The sequence below is a fragment of the Cyprinus carpio genome, chromosome B20 (genome assembly GCF_018340385.1).
Source record: "Cyprinus carpio isolate SPL01 chromosome B20, ASM1834038v1, whole genome shotgun sequence".
Lineage (NCBI taxonomy): Eukaryota > Metazoa > Chordata > Actinopteri > Cypriniformes > Cyprinidae > Cyprinus > Cyprinus carpio.
The window spans coordinates 12,594,465-12,616,162 of NC_056616.1; the positions used below are offsets into that span (position 1 = coordinate 12,594,465).

A 21,698-nucleotide genomic window follows, 5' to 3' on the forward strand; every position below is an offset into this window, starting at 1 on the left:
AATTTTAAGTATTTAAAGTGTCTTTGATCTTTTATTCTTTTAGTTTCTAGCTTATTTTTTCCACTTAAACAATTATGCATTAAGGTGTGAACTTGAATGCAACTTTATGATTTCAGGAATGTATCATTTGCACATGCTTTTGAGTCTTGAGAACTCACTCACACGCTTTCATTTTCTGTGCGCCCACAGATCGCGATTAAGAGAGTGACAGCTTTTAATAGTTGTCAAGGGAGTTTGCAAATGTGATATTGATTTAATACAACAGTTCAATAAACAAGTACTTACTGATTTTACTCTATTTCTTCAACGAAAATAGTTCCAAATATAATAACAGCTCAGCCGCTTCGCATCTCTAAAAGCAAACATAGCTGAGTTTCATTCATTCAGTGTAAGTGCGTTTTTGAACAAATCTAGTGAGTCAGTGATTCATGATTACCCATTCATAAAGACGGTCGCCACTAGTCTCACGTAGCCAGACCTTCAGACTGACGGCTGAAGATCTGGAATTCATGGCAGCTTTCTTTGGCCCAAGGCCCGCCCATGATCATGTCAAACAACCAATCACAGTTTGTTTCGTTCAGCATCACGTTTCAGGGCGTGGAAATGTTGCTACAATAACAGACCAGTGTGTAAAACTCTCTGACGTATTTTATAGATTCTAAGCCACAAATGTTAAATATTTCACATACTTTTGTAACTCCAGTGTTTAGTTGATCCTGATAAGCGTTTGTCATCACAGTTGTAAACACTACGGCTTTCTTCTTTCGTGAGGGGGTTTGGCGGCACAGCAACTTTGTTTTCAGGGAGAACGTTAAAGAATGCGGCACACACGTCTCCCGGAAATCCTGTAGAATTCAACCAATCCGATGACGACTTCGACACTCCTGAAGTGTTTCCACTTTTGTGTCCCATATGCATCAGACATTTATCCAGCGGTCCGTGGGAAGGATATCTAAGGCTGAGACTACTCACCACTTGCTTCATTCGTGAATGAATCAACAGTTTGAACGAATCAATTGAATGAATGATTCAGTGATAAAATCAGTGACTTGCTGCCACCTGCTGGCGAATTTAGTTTCATTTTTAGCGTATAGTTTCAGTTATTTAAATTATTTAATAGAAAATATCAAATGCATAAATATTTAAAACATTCATCTCTACACTAATGTATGAATTTAACTGCACTCATGCCACCTCTTAGCCACATTAAACGTCTGAAAATTTACCTACAAGCCACTTTTGTGTTCTTCTGTGCCACCTCTGTAGTACAAATAAATTTTTTTATTAATACTAATTTCATAAGATTGGTAACCTATTTGTCTTATTCTACTTCTTATTATATTGTTTTAAATAGAAATTTTAAAAAGCTTATAAGCATAAATTTTTGCATTTGACAATGAAAATTATGCTATTACAAAGGTAAAAAGAAAATACCCCTGTAAGTCACTTTAAGGAGTCAAAATTACCCACAAAATCATAAACCAAAATATACTCTACATTGTTGGCCTCCCTGAAAAGAAGGTGCTCCTAAATTTTTTTAAATTAGGAGGACAATCGCTCCTACAAAGAAAAGTAAGCATAGACCCATGTGTATCAGTATATTAGATCTGTGCATGAGTACATCTATATATGTTTATATATATATATATATGTTTATATATATATATATATATATATATATATATATATATATATATATATATATATATATATATATATATATATATATATAATATATGTATATATATATATGTGTATTCTGAACTTTGTTTATGATGAGAGACTTCGCGAGAGAGCAAATGAGAGCAGGAGAGCATTTTCAGCAATGACTCATCTTAATGCCTCTGATTGCTTAGATAATTCATAAAGTCAACGGAATTGTGTGTGATTGGTTGGAACGCACAACACTGTAAAAACGTGAAAAAAGAAATATGTAGAAACAAATAAGCCCTAATATTAATTAGATAGTATTACTAGCCTTGATAATAATAATAATAATAATAATAATAATAATAATAATAATAATAAAAATAATAATAATAATCCTCTTGATATAGTGAAAGGCATTAGCCACAGGCTGATACTTTTGTCTATCGGCATAACCCTATAGAGCAGTGGTTCCCAACCTTTTTCAACTCACAGCCCACACAACCAAACACATATGTTTGCGCGGCCCACTGCAAAAAAATTAACTGACCCCGCTATTGTTGGGTTAATAACTTAGTACTCAGAAGCTAGATTGTTAACTGTATTTATTGAATGAACTAGGGCTGTGCGATATGGACAAAAAAAACCTATCGCGATTTCATTGATCAATTTTGCGATTTCGATTTTAATCACAATTTTGACACACACAGATATGCTTTACAGTCATAAATGCATTCAGTATGAATTTCAAACATATTTCCAAAAGAAAACCAATTAGAGCTTTATCAAAAAGTTGTAACGTCTCTAGAACAGACATACAGTACAGGTCAAAAGTTTGGAAACATTACTATTTTTAATGTTTTTGAAAGAAGTTTCTTCTGCTCATCAAGCCTGCATTTATTTGATCAAAAATACAGAAAAAAAATGTAATATTGTGATATATTATTACAATTTAAAATAATTGGTTTTAAATTTATTATACTTTAAATTATCATTTATTTCTATGATGCAAAGCTGAATTTTTAGGATCATTATCACATGATCCTTTAGAAATCATTCTAATATGATGATTCATTATCAAAGTTGGAAACAGTTCTGCTGCTTGATATTTTTTCAGAACATGTGATACATTTTTAGGATACTTTGATGAATAAAAAGTAAAAAAAAAAAAAAACCTATGTTTTTAAAATATAAATATTTTGTAATAACAATATACACTACTGGTCAGTAATTTGGGGTCAGTAATTTTTTTTTCTTTCTTTTTTTTTTAATAAAATCAATACTTTTATTCAGCAAGGATGTGTTAAATTGATAAAATGTGATAGTAAAGAAAATATATTATTAGAATATATATATTAGATTTTTTTTTTTTGAAATAAATGCAGTTCTTTTTAACCTTTTATTCATCAAATATATTAGACAGCAGAACTGTTTCCAACACTCATAATAAATCAGAATATTAGAATGATTTCTAAATGATCATGTGATAGACTGGATGTTACATGTGACACTGAAGGCTGGAGTAATGATGCTGAAAATTCAGCTTTGCATCACAGGAATAAATTATTTTTTTAAAGTATATTCAAATAGAAAACTATTATTTTAAGTTGTAATAATATTTCACAATATTACTGTTTTTTTTTTTTTCTGTATTTTTGAGCAAATAAATGCAGGCTTGATGAGCAGAAGAGAATTATTAAAAATAGTAATGTTTCCAAACTTTTGACCTGTACTGTAAGTCAAAATAATCACTAAGTAAAGGTGTAACAAAATTTCTAGACTTATGGCAAAAAAAATATATAAATAAATAAATCCTGTGTCCAGGGACTTTTTTTCTTTTTTGCCATACATTGTTCATAGAGCTCATTAATTGTAGCGGTGCCTCAGGTGTTGAAATATATTTGTTATACATTATACAGGTTCACAAGTAGGCCTACTCCGTCTGCAGTGCGTATACAGTATGTGAATGCGGTGCAGAAGCAGCAGCGAGAGCGCATTAATGTAACGCGAAAGCACATTAAATTAATGCGCGAGCGCGAATCTGTCCGCACGCACGCACATTTCTTTTGCTCTGTCACAAAACCAGACGCGCTTGCTCAGATACACGCTGCTCTCGCCCGGAGAAAGTGCGCGCACTTAAAACGTGTCTTCTCTCGCTCAAACTGCGTCATGTGCAGTCACAACTCTCTCTATGCTCATGTGCTAGATATTAATTCTTTTCGCACGTTTTTATTTCTAGCCTTTTACCGCGTGCAGTGTGAACACTCTGATCCATTAACATGGGCTCGGAAAAAAGACGCATCACATCTGTTCTCGCGCTAGGCGCGTTGCATTCTGATTAGATCGGATGGCATACTGCGGGAGGTCAGGGCCGCGGAAAATCCTACTATAAAGCGATTTAGGGATCGCACACGCTCAATTCATGATTTTATGACGATCTCTATCGCACAGCCCTAGAATGAACTGGCAATGAACAGAAAATAACTCGGGCTTATTTAATTTTATATATGAAATGATGTTATTATGTTATGACATTTTTACATATATTAACAATATTATTATTTATTTTAATAGTAATTGGCGGCCCACCTTCAATACCATCGCGACCCACTAGGGGGCCGCGGCCCACAGGTTGAAAACCACTGCTATAGAGCAATCAGTGTCAATACCCATTCCTGTTTATTGTTAATTGTTGTGGATAATGTGGTTATGGTAGAGTTACGTCTTCAGATTTTTATGCTTTAAATAAGTTAAATAAGAACACAACCCTGGTATTCTAAAGTATAGCTTATCATAACATTGTTTGAATGTCTTTTACATCCTCTCTTAAGATTTGTACAGCTTTCAGGCCAGTGCCAATAAATGTGTGCCGGTCTAAATCTTAGTGTGAAAAGCGGATTATATGTGTGCAAACCAAAAGCCAAAACTCAAAACTCAACACACTTTCCATCAGTCTGCAAACTGATAAATGAAGGATACATACATCAAACACTCTACAAAAAAAATTATTATTCAAACTCCTTGGTTGTGCACCATACAATCAGAATCATATTTCTGTCAAAAGATGAACTTAACTTTCATCTGATATTTCACCAGCCAGCTTTGGCTGATGTGCTTTGGCAACATGTAACACTGCATCCAAAGCTGCTTTGATTGGGAAACGCTGCCCTGCAGAGATGCAGTATTTAATGCCAGAGTTTGTCCTGCAATTAAAGTTTGGGGCTTATGGAGAATTTCTTAAAACGAAAGTCTAAATCTCAACAGCAGTGCTGTTACTTTCAGACATTTTTTTAAAGCATGCATAAAATGTCCTAACTGCATGACATGCACCACTGAAAAGGGAAATACACCTATTTGTTGTAAAAGCCATTGCAACAGCAAAAAAGTGTGCTGCAGAAACAATCTTTCCTCCCAATTATTTGCTAATGTTTTTAGGCAGGCGTTTTTTGGAGAGTCTGGCGTGTGGTTGTTAACAAAATCTCTAAATTGGCTTTTTAGGAAATAGGATTGTCCTAGGCTTCCATCACTCCAGATCTGAAGTGTCTGGAAGCTCTTTAGCACAAGATCTATAGTACGTGGCCCTAGAGTCCAAGTTATTACACACTAAACCTGCTTCCTTTGTCTTCTACTGAATAAACTGCTTTGCAGAAATTGTTGTACTGCCTACCTACAAAGCAAGAAAACAGCAAACAAAGCCTTCAGTCTTGCTCTCTTGGTGGTAATTTTATCAGAGAAAAAAATTACCTCCCTTTTTTCAGCTTGGCCCCAAGAAATATGTAACCTACTCTTTAAATAAAAACCATCTTTACTTTATTGAATATGGTAGAATATTCAGGACTTTTTTCAAAAGGAATTGCAAATTATATTTTCAGTTGTTTATCCAAATGTAATTGCAAAATCTTGCATTACTGTTTGCATTTTCGCTTTCGCGAATGCACAGAATTGATCAAAGCATTCGGCATGGTCACCTGTGAGTGACGTCACATCCCAGAACAAGCACACCCCATAGTATAGTCCTGCCCCTGACAATGATTGGCAGCTTTCAATGTAGACATCGGAAATTCAAATGCAAAAGGAATTGCGATTCCATTTGAATTTTGGCAGGTTACATGCACGACGCAGAAAGAGTGAAAAAGCAAATGTGGTAATTAATATTGCTATTTAAATATGACAGGGTCATATCTCATAAGACATGGGAAATACAGTTGCAAATGGACTTTTTCATTTAGAATGTGGCAGTCACTGTGCGTTCGCGAAAGCGAAAATGCAAACGGTAATTCAAGATTTGCAATTGCCTTTGGATTGTCACAATTTATGCATCCACATGTGGAAAATGCAATTGAAAATACAATTTGCAATTCCTTTTGAAAAAAAAACCTGAATATTCTTCTATAATTGACCTCGTAGGGACGATTATTGTTTTAACAAGCACTGAGTTTCGCCCACAGTTGAATGATCTCTTACACTTTCCCTAGAGATCCACGGCCATGTTTGTACAACTGCGCTTGTTAAAAAAGGATACGAAAGGATAAGAGCAGGCAAGATCATGCTATGCAGTCTGACTGAAGGGTTCCCTCCACAGAATATCAGAGGAGACGAGGAGTTTTTTCCTCCCCAGAACCACCTCAGAAACGGATAATCAAATCAGGCTGTTGTATGTCGCTCCTTGTGCCACATTGCCATGGAGATGGGCTCTTTACAACCCATGTGATGTGTCCATACAGAGTCGCCTGCGTGAGTAAACAGAGCCTGACACAATTGGCCTTTAAGCCATGAATCATTCTCTAGCAAACTGAGTCGAGTCATTTTAACTTTAATGAAATTTGGAGATCTGCCATGGAGCTTGTGCTTATGGGAACTGCACAAAAATCGTTATTGATCAAGCCTTGAGTATTTTGTGCTGAGGGAAGCTGAACTAAAAAACAGGTAAGTGTTGAGCTTACAAAGTTGTTTCAAAGTTGATCATTTCCTGAAAAGATGTTTCTAACTGGTGTCTTCAGACATTTGAGCTATAGGTGTAACCGGTGTTTGTAATGTTGTTTGGTCTATCTGACATATAGCCTGTTTTAGTCTCAAGAAAAGCAATGGTAGTGGGGAAGAAGTTCAATCCCTCACCCTGATTTGAAATGACAGTTGATTTATCCAGACCTGATTGGGCCTTCTGCTCCAGGCAAAGCCCACTTTTTTTTCTTCTCAGCAATCGCTAATAATTAATTGAATGGAAGGGACCGTTTTATATTGACACAGAGCACAAGCACAATCTCTTTGAAATTGAAGAACACTTCCAGTGACCTCTTCGGCTCTATTTGATTGTTGCTTGACAATTGTTGTTTAACTTTCTTTTTTTTTTTTTTTTTGCTTTTTATTTTGTGATATTACTTGCTTATGAGAATAAAACGTGTAATTAGAAACCCAAAGGTAAATGTTTCAATAGCTATTACTTTAGTCTTCAGTGTCACACGATCCTTCAGTCCTTCAGAAATCCGAAACATTTATTATTATCAATGTTGAAAACAGTTGAACTTAAAAACGTGGCAATATTTTCAGGATTCTTTAATGAATACAAAGTTCAAAAGTTCATTTTTTAAAATAAATTGAAACATTATAAATGTCTTTAAAATTGTCCTTGCTGAACAAAAGCATTAATTTCTTTCAAAAAATTTTATTATTATTATTATGAATAATTTCTGTTGTTTGTACATGGTATTATGTCTGTTATGTAGTAACATGGTTCTTTGTACAAAAAAGCAGGTGAGCTTGATGTCAGATATTACTGTATTATTTACACCTTATTTTTCTGCCTTTTTCTAACCTCCTGTAGCTAAAACCACTCTTATCTTAATCCATTTTGTAATTATATGGGACTGTAACAACACGGGTGATTTAGGAGGCAATTTTCACATGTAGTGATTTAAAGCATAGAGATCAACAAAAACAAGAAATTATGAGACATAAGCTCTGATGGACTATGAGATGATTACAGACATGTTTTCGACCATCACATCATGGTGGAAAAAATACTACCCATGAATTATGGAAATAGATCATGGGATTAACTTGGATAAGAATAGATGTAGCCATAGGCTGTAGGTGACCTGGCAAAACCACGCCACAAACATCACCACAGTATCTTTCTCATGCTGTGCGCTCATGCATGTTAATGTTAATGCTGATAGATTGCCATTGAATTCTGTTCCATGATGCATCGATGTGGGTGGCAAATTTTGTCAGAAAAGCTGCTCTTCTGTTGAACTTTCTGTTCATCAAAAGATCTAGAAAAAAGTAGCATGGTTTCCAAAAAAAATTAAGTAGCTCAACTTTTAATGTTGTTCAATTTTTTTTTTTACCAAATCAGCATATTACAATGATTTCTGAAGGATCATGTGACAATGGAGACTGGAGTAATATCACTGATAATTCAGCATCATAGGAATAAATTACATTGTAAAATAAAAATAATTTTTCACATTCTTACTGTTTTGTATTTTCGATCAAATAAATGCAGCTGTGGTGAGCATAAGAAAATATCAAAAACATTAACAGAAAATCTTTCTTAACCTAAACTTTTGAAAAGTAGTGCATGGTGGGTTTTTTATTTTCAATTTTCAATTGAAAATAAATTATTGGAATTAAATTATTTTGAAAAGGTGGAATTCTAAAACTTGTTGTACATGTTGTAGTTAACTCTGGCAAAATTGATGAACGTATTTGACTCCAACTTATGTGCCTGATTGCTCCTGGTCCTTACGTAACCTTAATGACTGGCCCAGCTTCAACCTTAAACAGTGTGTGATTGCACTTGTATGGCTTTTGCTTAGGACAGCCCAGAGACAAAACAGACTGCCGGCTTTTTAGGAAATGAAAGCATTGCTATATTGCCACAGACAATAGAAGATTTAGAATTTCAAGGGAACTTTTGCACAGTATGAACCAGGTTTTAAATTGTGTTCTGCTTCAGGTTTTAGTGAGTCATTCTAAATGCCTTCACTTTATTTCAGAACTGTGTTTTTTATTCCATGTTCACATCCTGTACCGTGCCGCCTTGAATCGACCTCAGTACTGCTTGATTGCTCTAAATGCCAGTCTGTCACGGCAATAGCCATCTAAGTATTTTGTTGCATTTAATCTTCGCTACACGGCAGTTCTGCTCAGCTGCCATGGTGACACTCTGGCGACATCTGCGGTGACGGACAACTTGCTCTTATCTTCCAGAATGCAGAGTGACAGAGTGGGATTCTGGGATGCATCTCCGACACAGGCCTGTTTTAGACACTTTTTGCTAAAAGCGTCACCATTCCTCTTCCTGATGAGCTTAGCAGGTCTACACTAACATTAGCACTCCTGCTATAATTAAGCTCTGTAAGACTGTTTACTTGGCCACAGGTCATTTCACACCCAGCTCTCACTACAATGAGCCCTGCAGATACATGCTTGTGTCTGTTTCTCACAGTCTTTTGTGTCATTTATGGCTGTGGAATTAAACCAGTCATCTTTGAATCCTTGTTTGTGTGCATATATTTAGTTTTTGGCCTGACTGCCCCTCCTTTCTCTCTCTCTCTCTCTCTCTCTCTCTCTCTCTCTCTCTCTGTGTAGGTGGGAAACCCTCGCGTGGAGCTCACTCTCTCAGAGCTGCAGGAGATGGCCACTCGTCAGCAGCAGCAAATTGAGGCCCAGCAACAGATGCTTGTCGCTAAGGTAACACGCTCAGATGTGTCCTTTGATGGGCATCTTTTTATAGTTCATTGTTTTCATCTGTGTGGGGACTAGACGCAAATATTTCTTCCAGTTAGAATTTACAGTCCATTTGAATCCAACAGTGGCATTCATTTATTTACTGACGTTGAAATGGCATAGTTTCTATTTAGATTTTATTGCTTTTATGGATGTTTTATTTAGCCCTTAAGCAGATTGACTTTTTGTTTTGACTGTATTGTGGCATTTACTAGTAATTGGCAAATAATTTGAGCTTTTTCATTGTTCATTGGTCTACATTTAACCTAGATAGAACTGTACTTGCAGTTGTGAAATGTACAAATAGCTAGGAGGTGAATGGTAGGATCATTGTACACTTTGGTGTTATTTTTCAGATAGAATGTAGAATTACTTAAGAGTATGTAAGAGTCTAGGTTGTTAATCAAATGTCAGTTAATGTATAACTTAATTATTTAGTACTATTATCACTGTTAGAAAATGTTGCGAAATCATTTTCACTAGTGGTCTCAGGCTTTTGTACCTCACTGTTTTGTCAGTTGTATTTTTGGCATAATGCAATTAACAATTTTTTGCTTAGCTAGTTTGACTCCAACTATAGATCTATTAAATCAAACATTGCCGTTAATTCATTGACATTAAATGGTTTCTGTTTTGATCTTATGAGTATTGTGGATGTTGAGCATCATTTTTTTTTTTTTTAGCATTTCAGCAGAGTGATCATTTATTTTGATTGCATGGTAGCATTTACCAGAAATTGGCAAATCATTTTTAGCTTTTTCTTTATTTATCAGTCTACATCTAGAACCAAGTTTTCAGTTGTGTGATGTCTGAATAGCTAGCAGTTAAATAGTAGGGTTATATCTTTGGGAAAGGTGCTTGAGTACTATATATTGGTGTTATTTTTCAGATAGAATGTTAAATTACATCTTTTCGCTAAAAAGATGTAAAAATTTACATTCACAATGAGCTATACCTACATTTGAACAATAAAGAATCAAAACACGGTTTGACGTCTCATCCGAAAGATGGTGCTTTTTAACAGTATAGTGTCCCCGTCGCTATACTGGGGCATTAATACCCACACAGACCACAGGGTGAGCACGCCCTGCTGGCCTCACTAACACCTCTTCCAACAGCAACCTAGTTTTCCCAGGAGGTCTCCCATCCAGGTACTGACCAGGCTCAGCCCTGCTTAGCTTCAGTGGGCGACCAGTCTTGGGCTGCAGGGTGATATGGGTGTGGCGCATTACAGAATACCGGCACACGTCTAATTCACTCTCTAAACGTGACTGTAGATGTTCTAAAAAAAAAAAAGTGGTGATTTACATTGCCATTTCTGGGTGTTTACTCATAATTGCACCTGGCAAGAGCACTTATTTTCTCAATATTATTTTACCTGGCCCAATGTAAGTAATCTTTATGAATGAATGAATGAATGAGGCATTTATATAGCACTTTATTGTGTATCGCTGTACACCCAAAGTGCTTTACAATCATATGGAGTAGAGGTCGACCGAAATGGGTTTTTCACTGGCCGATGCCGATATTTAGAAATCAGGGCAGCCGTTGGCCAATATATGATGCCGATTTTTATTTTTTTCATCTCATAAAAGTGAGCTTGAGCAAATTGTTATTTCAGGGTACAAGATAGTAATAGTAGTAGTAGCCCAATTTAGAGAAATAGTACATGGCACAAAACCTTCTCAAAACAGTTCTGAAGCACGCTTTGTGTTTATGTATACTGACAGACACCAGTGTTTCCTACAGACTGCAAATTAATATTCTGCCAGCAGGAGGCGCTGTTGGAGCGGAGATATAGTGGTTTCTCCGGTAACGGCTGTAATCAAATAAGCACTACTTTGTCTTTATCAGGCATTACAGGAAAGACGAAATGAAAATTACATCAAAGCTTTTATGAAGACAGTTGGTTCTTTTCGAAGATACATCCATATAAAAACACCCGCACTGCATTTTAATTTTGTAAAGTGCTCATTTTCTTCAACGAAGTATAAGCCTTCTGGAAAATCTATTTGTGGCAGTTTTGATATAGTAACGAGCTGTCACAAATAACTCAATGTATAGAAAGCAAACCACCATGTGAAATGAGTTTGCGCGCACTCAAAGCAAACTTCTGGAAACACAGGGATAACGTCATATTTTCCACGTGCACCCAAGTGAACTTGCGGACACGTCGAGTATAAAGGCCTGTTCACACCAAGAATGATAGCTATAAAGATAACGATATTAGCGTCCACATCAGCGAATGATATCTTCTGTTAATTCTAAGTGCATGCTTGTCTGCCTCTTTAAATTCTCAAACTCGTTAAAGCAAGATGGATTCTAACTGGCTGTCAATTTTTTATAGTTCATCAGCCGGAAAAAAAAATCGTTTTGAAAGTGATTCCAACAATATCGTTTTTCTTTGTCTTTATCTTTATAGTTGTGGTGTGGACTCTGCTGTTCTTTAATACTGAAAACGATTTTTAGAGCTATATCTTTATAGTTATCGTCCTTGGTGAGAACGGGCCTTAAATCAGCCTTTAGCTGCCCACTGGTGCGCCTGCCTATAAATCGGCATAATTTGCAGCACAATCTGCCAATGCCGATTAATTAAAAAATGCCAAAAATCGGCCAATCAATAGTACCATCCAGGTACTGACCAGGCTTAGCTTCAGTGGGCGACCAGTTGTGGGCTGCAGGGTGATATGGCTGTTAAAGTGGGGTTTTTTTTATGTAAGCAAAGTGCACTGCTTGTTCATATTGTGATATGCAGATTACTGTAATTAAGTCATTTTCAGAGAAAAAGGGTATTAATGGGTTAAGTATCCCTGTAATTATTCAAAACACAGCTGCTTGTTGGGTAAACCTCTAACTTTGTTTATGTAGCAGCTTAAGCTCTTTATTATCATTGTGCAGTGTTATTAGATGTTTTGAGTTACTGACCTCATCTTTGTTTTCCTCAGTGCCATTTATAGGTCATTACAGCAGGTTGTTCTGACCATTATAGGGGTGTTAGTTATGTGATCCACAGGCTGAGGTGGGAAGCTGAACGAGATCAAAAATGGCAATTATGTAGCAGACAACTCTGACATGCTCTGTATGCCGTGACTGGCATTTTTCCTCTATACTAGCGCTAAATTGCTTTGTTTTTTCATTAAACATTGAGCAACGTGTGGAATCTAGAACTAGTCACACTTACAGACTGTTCTGGGATCAGCCCCAATGAGAACACAGATCTCAGAGCTGTTTGGTTTAATATTGCTGTGAGTCGATGTGCTGTTATGACTCTGAGCCTCCAGTCATTGAAAGTCCACCATGTGCTATTTTTGGTTTTCTCACTCACTCAGAGACACTGTTTCCATTTCACTGCATCTGTTTGTGTTCCCTGCAGATAAAGAAATGACTCAAAAAAAGCCTAATTGCTTTTATTTTCACTTAGTTACTCAATAAGTCAGCGTTGTAAGCAGCATCTTTTCCCAAAGGTACTACTGTTGCTCTTTATAGCAAATGTCTCCATGCTTGACATTGACAGTAAATCACTAGGTTGTCTATCTTGTGCTGTATTTCGACAAAAAGACAGGATCGTATCATGTGGTCCTGAATGCACTTTGCTCTGTTAGGGTACTGCAGATGCCCCGGGCTTAAACAGGCTGTGCTCCACTAATGGCACTGACTCTACAGGCTCTTTATATATAAGCCCAGTAAGATACACAGATGCAAACTCCTCACCTTTCTGTGACAACTCACTATTTTGAGATCAAAATAGGTCACCTATGAGATTTGTGTAGAAAAAATTAAGAAAGTGTTTTTTTTGTGGTAGTGGGGGGGGTCTTTTTACAGTACCATTAGTACCAATACTTGTAGTCAACCACTTTTAAACGCTCCTGTGTGTTTTTGCAGCATTGAGTGTTGTAGCCAATCATAGGCATCTCTGTCGAAAGCAATGGCCAGTCAGAGGTGTTGGCGTGGTTGCGTGTCTTTGTCACTTTTTTCACCCATGATGAGTTTGAATCCCTGAAGATAGGCTGTGAGTCCGATGGCAATTACTTAACCCACACAACACATCTACCCAAGTGTCAAGAAGTCAGACAATCAACATATCATAAATACTGACAAAGGAAAAATGTGTAATGGACCCAATATATGTAGTTTTTGCATTTAATAAAGAAAACACATCTCACGGAGGTGTAAAATAAAGAGATGCTGTAGATTGTTTAAATGTCCCTGGCAATGTTTTATTTACATTTTCCCCAGATCTTTTTGTATGCTTATGTTCTGTATTTATTCTGTACGTAGGAGCAACGGTTGCGCTATTTGAAGCAGCAGGAGCGACGGCAGCAGCAGGCTGTGTCTGAGACAGAGAAACTCCAGAGGTTAAAGGAGAGGGTGGAGAGTCAGGAAGCCAAACTCAAGAAGATCCGTGCCATGAGGGGCCAAGTGGACTACAGCAAAGTCATCAATGGCAACCTGTGTATGTGCAGTACTTGCTTGATCACTGACTTCAGCAATCATATGAGTATGCTAGCTGCTAGCGATTGTGATGTGGCTTTTTTGCACAGCTGTATAAAGCCAGATTGCTTCATGTAAGCGTCTGCATGTGAGAGAGCAGAGCACTAAGCTTCCAATTGCAGCTGTGATCACATGCACACATAAAAACACGTGCCATAAGGTCAGGATTAGGTCTTTGCTAATTTGTGAATTGTTATGATCTCACATAATGCCAAATTCTCCCACACACACAACTCCAGATGGGATTGTCTTTTAAGGGCTGTTATTTGATTGTTGACAAATGGTGAAAACAATAAAAGTCAGTTTTACTGTATAGAATATATCTGTTCAGCCTGCTAGTTTTGCATTATGCAAGAGCGCCTGTAGAACATGTGCAGCCACACATTACATTTTGATTGAACATTAAATAATAATCCTATAGTAAAGTATGTCAGCTCATATATGCCTGTGTTTGCATGCAAGTTTTGCGTGTGTATAACTCAGCTGTGGTCTGTTAGCCACAGAGATCGAGCACATCAGCGGGCTGTTCCAGGACAAGCAGGCAGAGCTGCAGGCAGCCGTCTTGAGGGTGGATCAGCTCAGCCAGCAGCTGGAGGACCTGAGGAGAGGTAAACTAAATGGCCTGCAGACCCTCGGTGGTCAGGTCACCGGCACCGCTGCCCTGGAGCTCCGCAAACTGTACCAGGAGCTGCAGGTATGACCACACACTCAACTCAAGAGTTTAATTTCATTCAAGATATTTGTTGTGGTGACTTTTCACCATAAAATATTAAAAGAACCTTGACCACTTTTAATAATGCAGTTTTTTTTTTTAGTATGTTGTATATTGCAACAAAGTTCTGCTGGTTTTGATATAGGACGCTTTCTACAAATAGGGTGTGGAATGTATAAATGACAGCAGAAAAAAAAATGTTTTGGCTATTAAAATTAGTTTAAAAATTATGTTTGTGGTATAGAAACATCCATAGATGTTGATTGTTTATTATTTTGTGTGTCTGTGTTACTAGTATGTGCCTGTCATTTCTATCAGTTATGATATTGATCATTACTTTGCTTTTTTTTTCCCCCAATCAGATACGCAATAAGCTGAATCAGGAGCAGAACAGTAAACTTCAGCAGCAGAAAGAGCTGTTGAATAAGAGAAACATGGAGGTGACACTGATGGACAAGCGTATCAATGAGCTCAGAGATCGACTATACAAGAGAAAAGCTGAGGCACGTCAAAAAGAAAACCTTCCAGTAAGGCCAGGAGTTTGCATCACTTACTCACGCTTCCTAGTTTAATTTGTTTAGAATCTTGTTCAGAAACCAGACATCTAGAGACCAAAATGGAGCTTGTGAAAGATTTTAAATTTCAGCTAATCTAATTTCCTTTTTTCTTTTGTTTCCTTTTTTCCTTTTCCCCCTTCCTGCAGCTGAATAGAGTAAACTGTCCACCCTCTCCCCAGCCGGCTCCCGGAAACACTGGTCGTGTGGCTGCTGTGGGACCCTACATCCAGGTCCCAGTGCCAGGCAGGCAGGAGGGTTATGTAGTGCCCCTTGAACCTCTCAAACCTCAGTCACTGGGTGTTAACACCCCACCCAACCATGCCCGCTCCAAATCAGGTCAGTCCATAAACACTGACGTCTACATGATAACATCATACATTTATTTGGAATGAGATGGTGCCAAATAAATGGTACCCTTTTTGTCTGTATGTTTGAATCCTACATTGTGAATCAGCATACAAAATTTGCAGTATTTTAACAATTTAGCCGCAATTATCAGTGCTTTGATCAGTTTTGATCAGACTGTATTTAGGTCTACATTTAGTCTTGCACATCCAGACTTATCAGCCAAACAAAAAAAAACTTTTTGAAGGATCTGATGAACTCATGTCTCATGTCAGCATTTTGTGATGGACTGTGTATCAGCCAGGCAGTAAATCAGTTTGAAAGCGTGATTTGTGTCTAAAGCCCAAAGTATAATTAAGTTTTGACGTGAACACTTAGTGTATGCGTAAATCTAAACTGCATATACTGCGTTTAGTATCCTTACATGAACATAGGCACTTGATGCATACATATTATATTTTTGTCATTTGTCTGCCCTGTTTCTCTCTAGGAGTTACGACTGAATAACTGTCTTTGTTCTCTGTTAAACTAAAATTGCAGGTCTCTCTTAGCCCCCTCAGACAAGCGTGCATCAACACGGGCCTCTGTTGCTGTTGTTGCAGTCTCAAATAGTTTGTTGTTGTCCTGACTCTTTCATTTCTGTTCTGACTGTGAAACAATGGACAGGGCTAGTGTTGCCACCTTGTGGACTAACTAAAAAAGTGTGGTTGGTAGTATGCACATACATACCATGCTGATGACGAAATTTACGTCATACCTAGTGTATGAGTTAAAACCAAAGTATATTTTGGGCTTAATAAGACTGAGACTAGCTTCTACAATGGTGTTCGGTTGAGTGCTACAGCATTCCTTTTGCTCAAACAGTAGAGAATGCTGCTAACAACTTCAGGGTCGTGGATTCGATTCGATTTTTCAGCTAATTAAATATATACCTAAAAAGAAAGTCACGTAGGAAAAAAGCATCTGCTGAGTGCATAAATGTAAATGAAGTGGTTTGGTACTTCTCTTAAAGACCACAGCATGTATCCTATCACTTCCTGCTGTGAGTCCCCTCACTTCAGTTGCTGTTTGTTTATGAAGTTGATTTCTCATCTCCTTCACTTCTAACCTCTTGTGTCGTTTCTGCTCTGTGCTGTGCATACGTGTATGTGTGTGTCTCTCTTTTCTCTTTCCTGTCCCTGTACTTTGATGTTGTGGGATTTGCGGGGGGATTAGATGGAGTGAGAAAGCCTCCTGGCCCCTGGAAGGTCTCTGATTTAGACATCATAGTGGACCCGAATGCTCCACCCCCACCAGAGCCCCGCCCAGGCCCTGGGGCTCCACCCCCAGTCACCGGCTCTGCGGCAGGGTCGGACAGCGCTTCTCGTGAGTGGGAAGGTGTCTGATAGAGGCCAGGAGGAACGGCCTATGAACCTTATTCAGTGTATTGAGCAGGATCAAAGCAGTCTTAGTATGGCTTGTTACTGTCACCCATATGACTCTTGCTTCCATTAAAGTTCAAAATTCTCCTTAGATCATCTCAAATCATGTTGGAGAACATGATTATCAGGTTTAACATCACATAATTGTGATGTTAATGCAGCTTGATTAAAGCAATTAAAACAACAGAAGGACAAACCAAATACTAAGACATTTTGAAATTAAGGGTTTTTTTTTTTTTCATTTAAATGTTTTACTCCATTGTTATGCTGATAATATGCACAAGCATTCAGAAGTTTGTGTTGGTAAGATTTTTTTTTTATGCTCACAATGCTGCATTTATTCAATCAAAAATACAACAAAACTGGTAATGTTGTAAATATTTAAAATGTATTTAACTTTTTTCTATTTAAATATATTTTAAAGTATAATTATTTCTGTGATGGCAAAGCTGAAATTTCAGCAGCCATTTCTCCAATTTTCAGTACTTTTACCTTTTCAATTTAATATGTGCTTGTTGAACGAATATATTGATTTCTTTAAAAAAAATCTTTGAAAGGTAGTAATTCCTAATGAAAAATGTATTAAACTAAAATTTTTAAATATTTACATTTTCCACTGATCTCAGACTTTGGTCTCTAATGTATCTTGTTCTCTTACAGAGATTATTTAACTAACTTTGTTTAACTAAGCAGTAGGAGTAATTCTGTTAAAGTTCCTATCCACTTTTAAAAATTACAGAGTGGCAGTTTTCCAGACAAAACATGGCTTAAGGCAGAAGTAAAAATTATACGTTTTTCATGAGCAATGGAAACTTAATGATATACAGTGAAGGGAAATATTTATTTGATCCCCTGCTGATTTTGTAAGTTTGCCCACTTACAAAGAATTGAAGGGTCTGTAATTTTTATGATAAGTTTATTTTAACTGATAGAGACAGAATATCAACCAAAAAAATCCAGAAAAAATACATTATATAAAGGTTAGAGATTGATTTGCATTTCAGTGAGTGAAATAAGTATTTGATCCCCTACCAACCAGCAAAAATTCTGGCTCCCACAGATTGGTTATGTGCCCATGTGGAACACAGACTAGTCCTGCCACTTTAAGTTACTCCTGATGGCAGCTCGTTAGGTGTATAAGACATCTGTCCACACAATCTGTATTTTCCATTCCAACCCTCCACACAGGCTGTCAAAGGATGTCAGAGACAAGATTGTAGATCTGCACAGGGCTGGAATGGGCTACAAGACCATCAGCAAGAAGCTTGGTGAGAAGGAGACATCTGTTGGTGCAATTATTCAGAAATGGAAGAAAGACAAAACAACCATGAATTGGCCTCGGCCTGGAGCTCCGTGCAAAATCTTGCCTCATGGGGTAAGGATGATCATGAGAAAGTTTTGGGATCAGCCCCAAACTACACGGGAGGAGCTTGTTAATGATCTTAAGGCAGTTGGGACCACAGTCACCAAGCAAACCATTGGTAACACACTCCGCCGCAGTGGACTCAAGAAGACACATGTACAGGCCCGTTTAAAGTTTGCCAGAGAACATCTAAATCAGTGTTTCTCAACCCTGGTCCTGAGCACCCCCCAGCACTGCACATTTTGTGTGTCTCCCTAATCAAACACACCTGATTCAACTCATTAGCTCATTAAAATAAACTCCAGGAACTGAAATAGGTGTGTCAGATTAGGGAGACGTACAAAATGTGCAGTGTTCGGGGGCGCCCAGGACCAGGGTTGAGAAACACTGATCTAAATGATTCAGAGAAGGCTTGGGAGAACGTGCTGTGGTCAGATGAGACCAAAATTAAGCTCTCTGGCATTAACTCGACTCGCTGTGTTTGGAGGGAGAGAAATGCTAACTATGATCCCAAGAACACCCTCCCTACAGTCAAACACAGAGGTGGAAACATTATGCTTTGGGGCTGTTTTTCTGCTAAGGGTACAGGACAACTTCACTGCATTGAGGGGCTAATGGACGAGGCCATGTACTGTAAAATCTTGGATGAGAACCTCCTTCCCTCAGCCAAAACACTGAAGATGGGTGATGGATGGGTCTTCCAGCTTGACAATGACCCAAAACATACTGCCAAGGCAACAAAGGAGTGGCTCAAGAAGAATCACATTAAGGTCATGGAGGCACCTAGCCAGTCTCCAGACCTCAATCCTATAGAAAATCTGTGGAGGGAGCTGAAACTTCGAGTTGCCAAATGACAGCCAAGAAACCTTAAGGACTTAGAGAGGATCTGTAAAGAGGAGTGGACCAAAACCCCTCCTGAGATGTGTGCAAACCTGGTGACCAACTACAAAAAAAACATTTTACCTCTGTGCTTGCCAACAAGGGTTTCTGCTCCAAGTACTAAGTCATGTTTTGCTTGGGGATCAAATACTTATTTCACTCACTGAAATGCAAATCAATTTCTAACCTTTATATAATGTGTTTTTTTCTGGATTTTTTGGTTTGTATTCTGTCTCTCTCTATCCATTAAAATAGACCTACCATAAAAATTGAAGACCCTTCATTTCTTTGTAAGTGGGCAAACTTATAAAATCAGCAGGGGGTCAAATAAATATTTTCAGCCTAGGTCCTTCTGTCTGGTCAATTACATTCACCCTTGTTTATTTGCTCTTTACTGCAATTCAATACAAGTCAAAAGCTGCTGATCCTGTCTTTTGGGAGTATGCGTGTATATGATTGTGTGTGTAAGAATGTAATGATGTAGATTTGTGCGAGGTCTCATGAGTGAGAGTGAATGTGTGTGCTGGGATGAGAAACTCTACCCTGATAAGGTTCACTGGGCTCTCTACCTCTTCCTCTGTACATTTAAACTCACTAAATTACTGGCTCCATTTCATCATTCTCTAACATTCAGCTAACTTGTTGACTTAACACAAAATGCACACACATAATAGACAGAGAAGTTAAGTCTGTAGTGTGGTGGCTCAGTCAGTTTGCTTTAATCAGTCTTTCTCTTTGTTTGGCTTGAGTTTCATATGGACTGACTTTTTTATGCTTTGTTTAAGTCAAGATATCATGCAGTTGACTGAGCTTACAATTCAAAGTAAAATATAGAAGTCATCTGAGCTGTTCTTGTAGATGTGAGGAGCCCCTCTCATTTCTATTCCAGACAAACTTGTTTTTCATATGCAAGACTGTTATACTTTATCCCCCGGTTTCACAGAAAAGGCTTAAACCAAGTCCTAGACTAAAATGTCAATCTGAGCCATTTCAACTGAAAGAAACTTGCATTGACTGATCTTAAAACATGTCAGTTCCTTTGTTTTGTCTTAAGATGCACACCAGTAATGCATTTTTCTAAGGCATGTTTATAAAAATGATTTAAATGTCCTAATTGAACTATGGCCTAATCCTGGCTTAGGCTAAGCCTGGTCTATGAAACCGGGCCTATGTCTCCAAACTCAAGAGCATAACTAGACATCATTAGATAGTCATGTCTAGTATATTAGCAATGCAGTTTGTCACTGTTCTAATAATAAATGTGCTTGTGAGGGGTTCTGTCATGTGTCATCTTGTATTAATGCTACCTTTCTTTCCATTTTCAGCAAATGATGGCGGTTGGCCCACCCTCAACAAGAGCAACACATCAGTCAAAGCACCTGACTGGAAGGAGTCTGGAACAGACACGACCAGTAAAACGGCATCACCTGCAGGCACTCCTGGAGATAAGGTACATCTAATGTAGACCCACGCACACAAATAAAACGCTGTCTTATAATTTTACAGTGATTTTAATATGTCTGTTTTAAATTCAGGATTCCAGTAAAATGGGCTCAGCTCCTCCTCTCAGTAAGCCCCAGCCTCCCCCGTACGGAGCCCATACCAGCAGCCACCCTCTCTCGTCTGCCAACTCGGGTTCCACCAGCTCTTTGGACCGACGCAAGGATGTTCCTCTCAGACCGGTGCCCAGCCTACCCACCAACCCACTGCCGCAGCCGGCCTGGCCCCGTGTTCCCCCTGCACCCACCGGCTCTTCCTCTCAGCAGATCCAGCAGCGCATTTCCGTGCCCCCCAGTCCCACCTTCCAGCCCAGTCCACCCTTTTTCCCCCCCAGTGAGAGGCCAGACCCTCCTCTGGCTGTAGCGGTAAGGCCGTTCATCCCAGATAAGGGCTCCAGACCGCAGTCACCCAGAAAAGGCCCAGCCACTATGAACTCAAGCTCCATCTACCATATGTACCTACAACAAACAGCCCCCAAGAACTACCCTCTGAACATCAAGCCGGCAGTCAAAGCAGGTACACAGCAGAAAATGATTTAATATTAAACTTCAAATTTCTACTTTTCCTGAGAGTATATGCTCAGTTAAAAAGAAGTTAAAAGAACCTTCAGTCTTTTGTTACAGTGAGAACACATAAGGATTGGGTATTGATACAGATCTTAAGTGTAAAATTATACAGTGAGACTTCTAAGTTGATACTTAGTAAAAAATATTAGGTAACACTTTGTTTTAAAGACCAATTCTCACTATTAACTAGTTGCTTATTAGCATGCATATTACTAGCATATTGACTGTTTATGAGTACTTATAAAGCTCATATTAATGCCTTATTCTGTAAGACCTTATTCTAGATCCCTTAATTCTACCCCAACAAAAACTTTAAAACTAAACTTAACAACTATGTTACTAACTATTAATAAGCAGTAAATTAGGAGTTTAATGAGGGAAAACTTAATTGATATTTAATAGTTATTAGTGAATATGTGTTCCCTAACCTAAAGTGTTGCCAAATATTAATACAATTAATATTCTTTGAAATATTTAAATTGATAA

The 21,698-nt window shown here is 37.9% G+C and overlaps 1 protein-coding gene across 6 annotated transcripts in view; it reads left to right on the forward strand.

Moving 5' to 3' along the window:
• The window catches only part of LOC109113857 (apoptosis-stimulating of p53 protein 1-like), a 55,631-nt gene that overhangs the window by 28,283 nt on the left and 5,650 nt on the right, over positions 1-21,698 (forward strand). For 4 of the 6 annotated variants that reach the window (XM_042746691.1, XM_042746692.1, XM_042746689.1 and 1 more), the window contains 8 exons: positions 9,241-9,342; positions 13,657-13,831; positions 14,367-14,563; positions 14,944-15,108; positions 15,285-15,474; positions 16,699-16,848; positions 20,472-20,596; positions 20,682-21,162. In XM_042746691.1, coding sequence (XP_042602625.1) covers positions 9,241-9,342; positions 13,657-13,831; positions 14,367-14,563; positions 14,944-15,108; positions 15,285-15,474; positions 16,699-16,848; positions 20,472-20,596; positions 20,682-21,162 — 1,585 coding nt within the window. The remainder of the gene's footprint in view (positions 1-9,240; positions 9,343-13,656; positions 13,832-14,366; positions 14,564-14,943; positions 15,109-15,284; positions 15,475-16,698; positions 16,849-20,471; positions 20,597-20,681; positions 21,163-21,698) is intronic. The other 2 variants (XM_042746690.1, XM_042746693.1) reach the window with 2 other exon arrangements.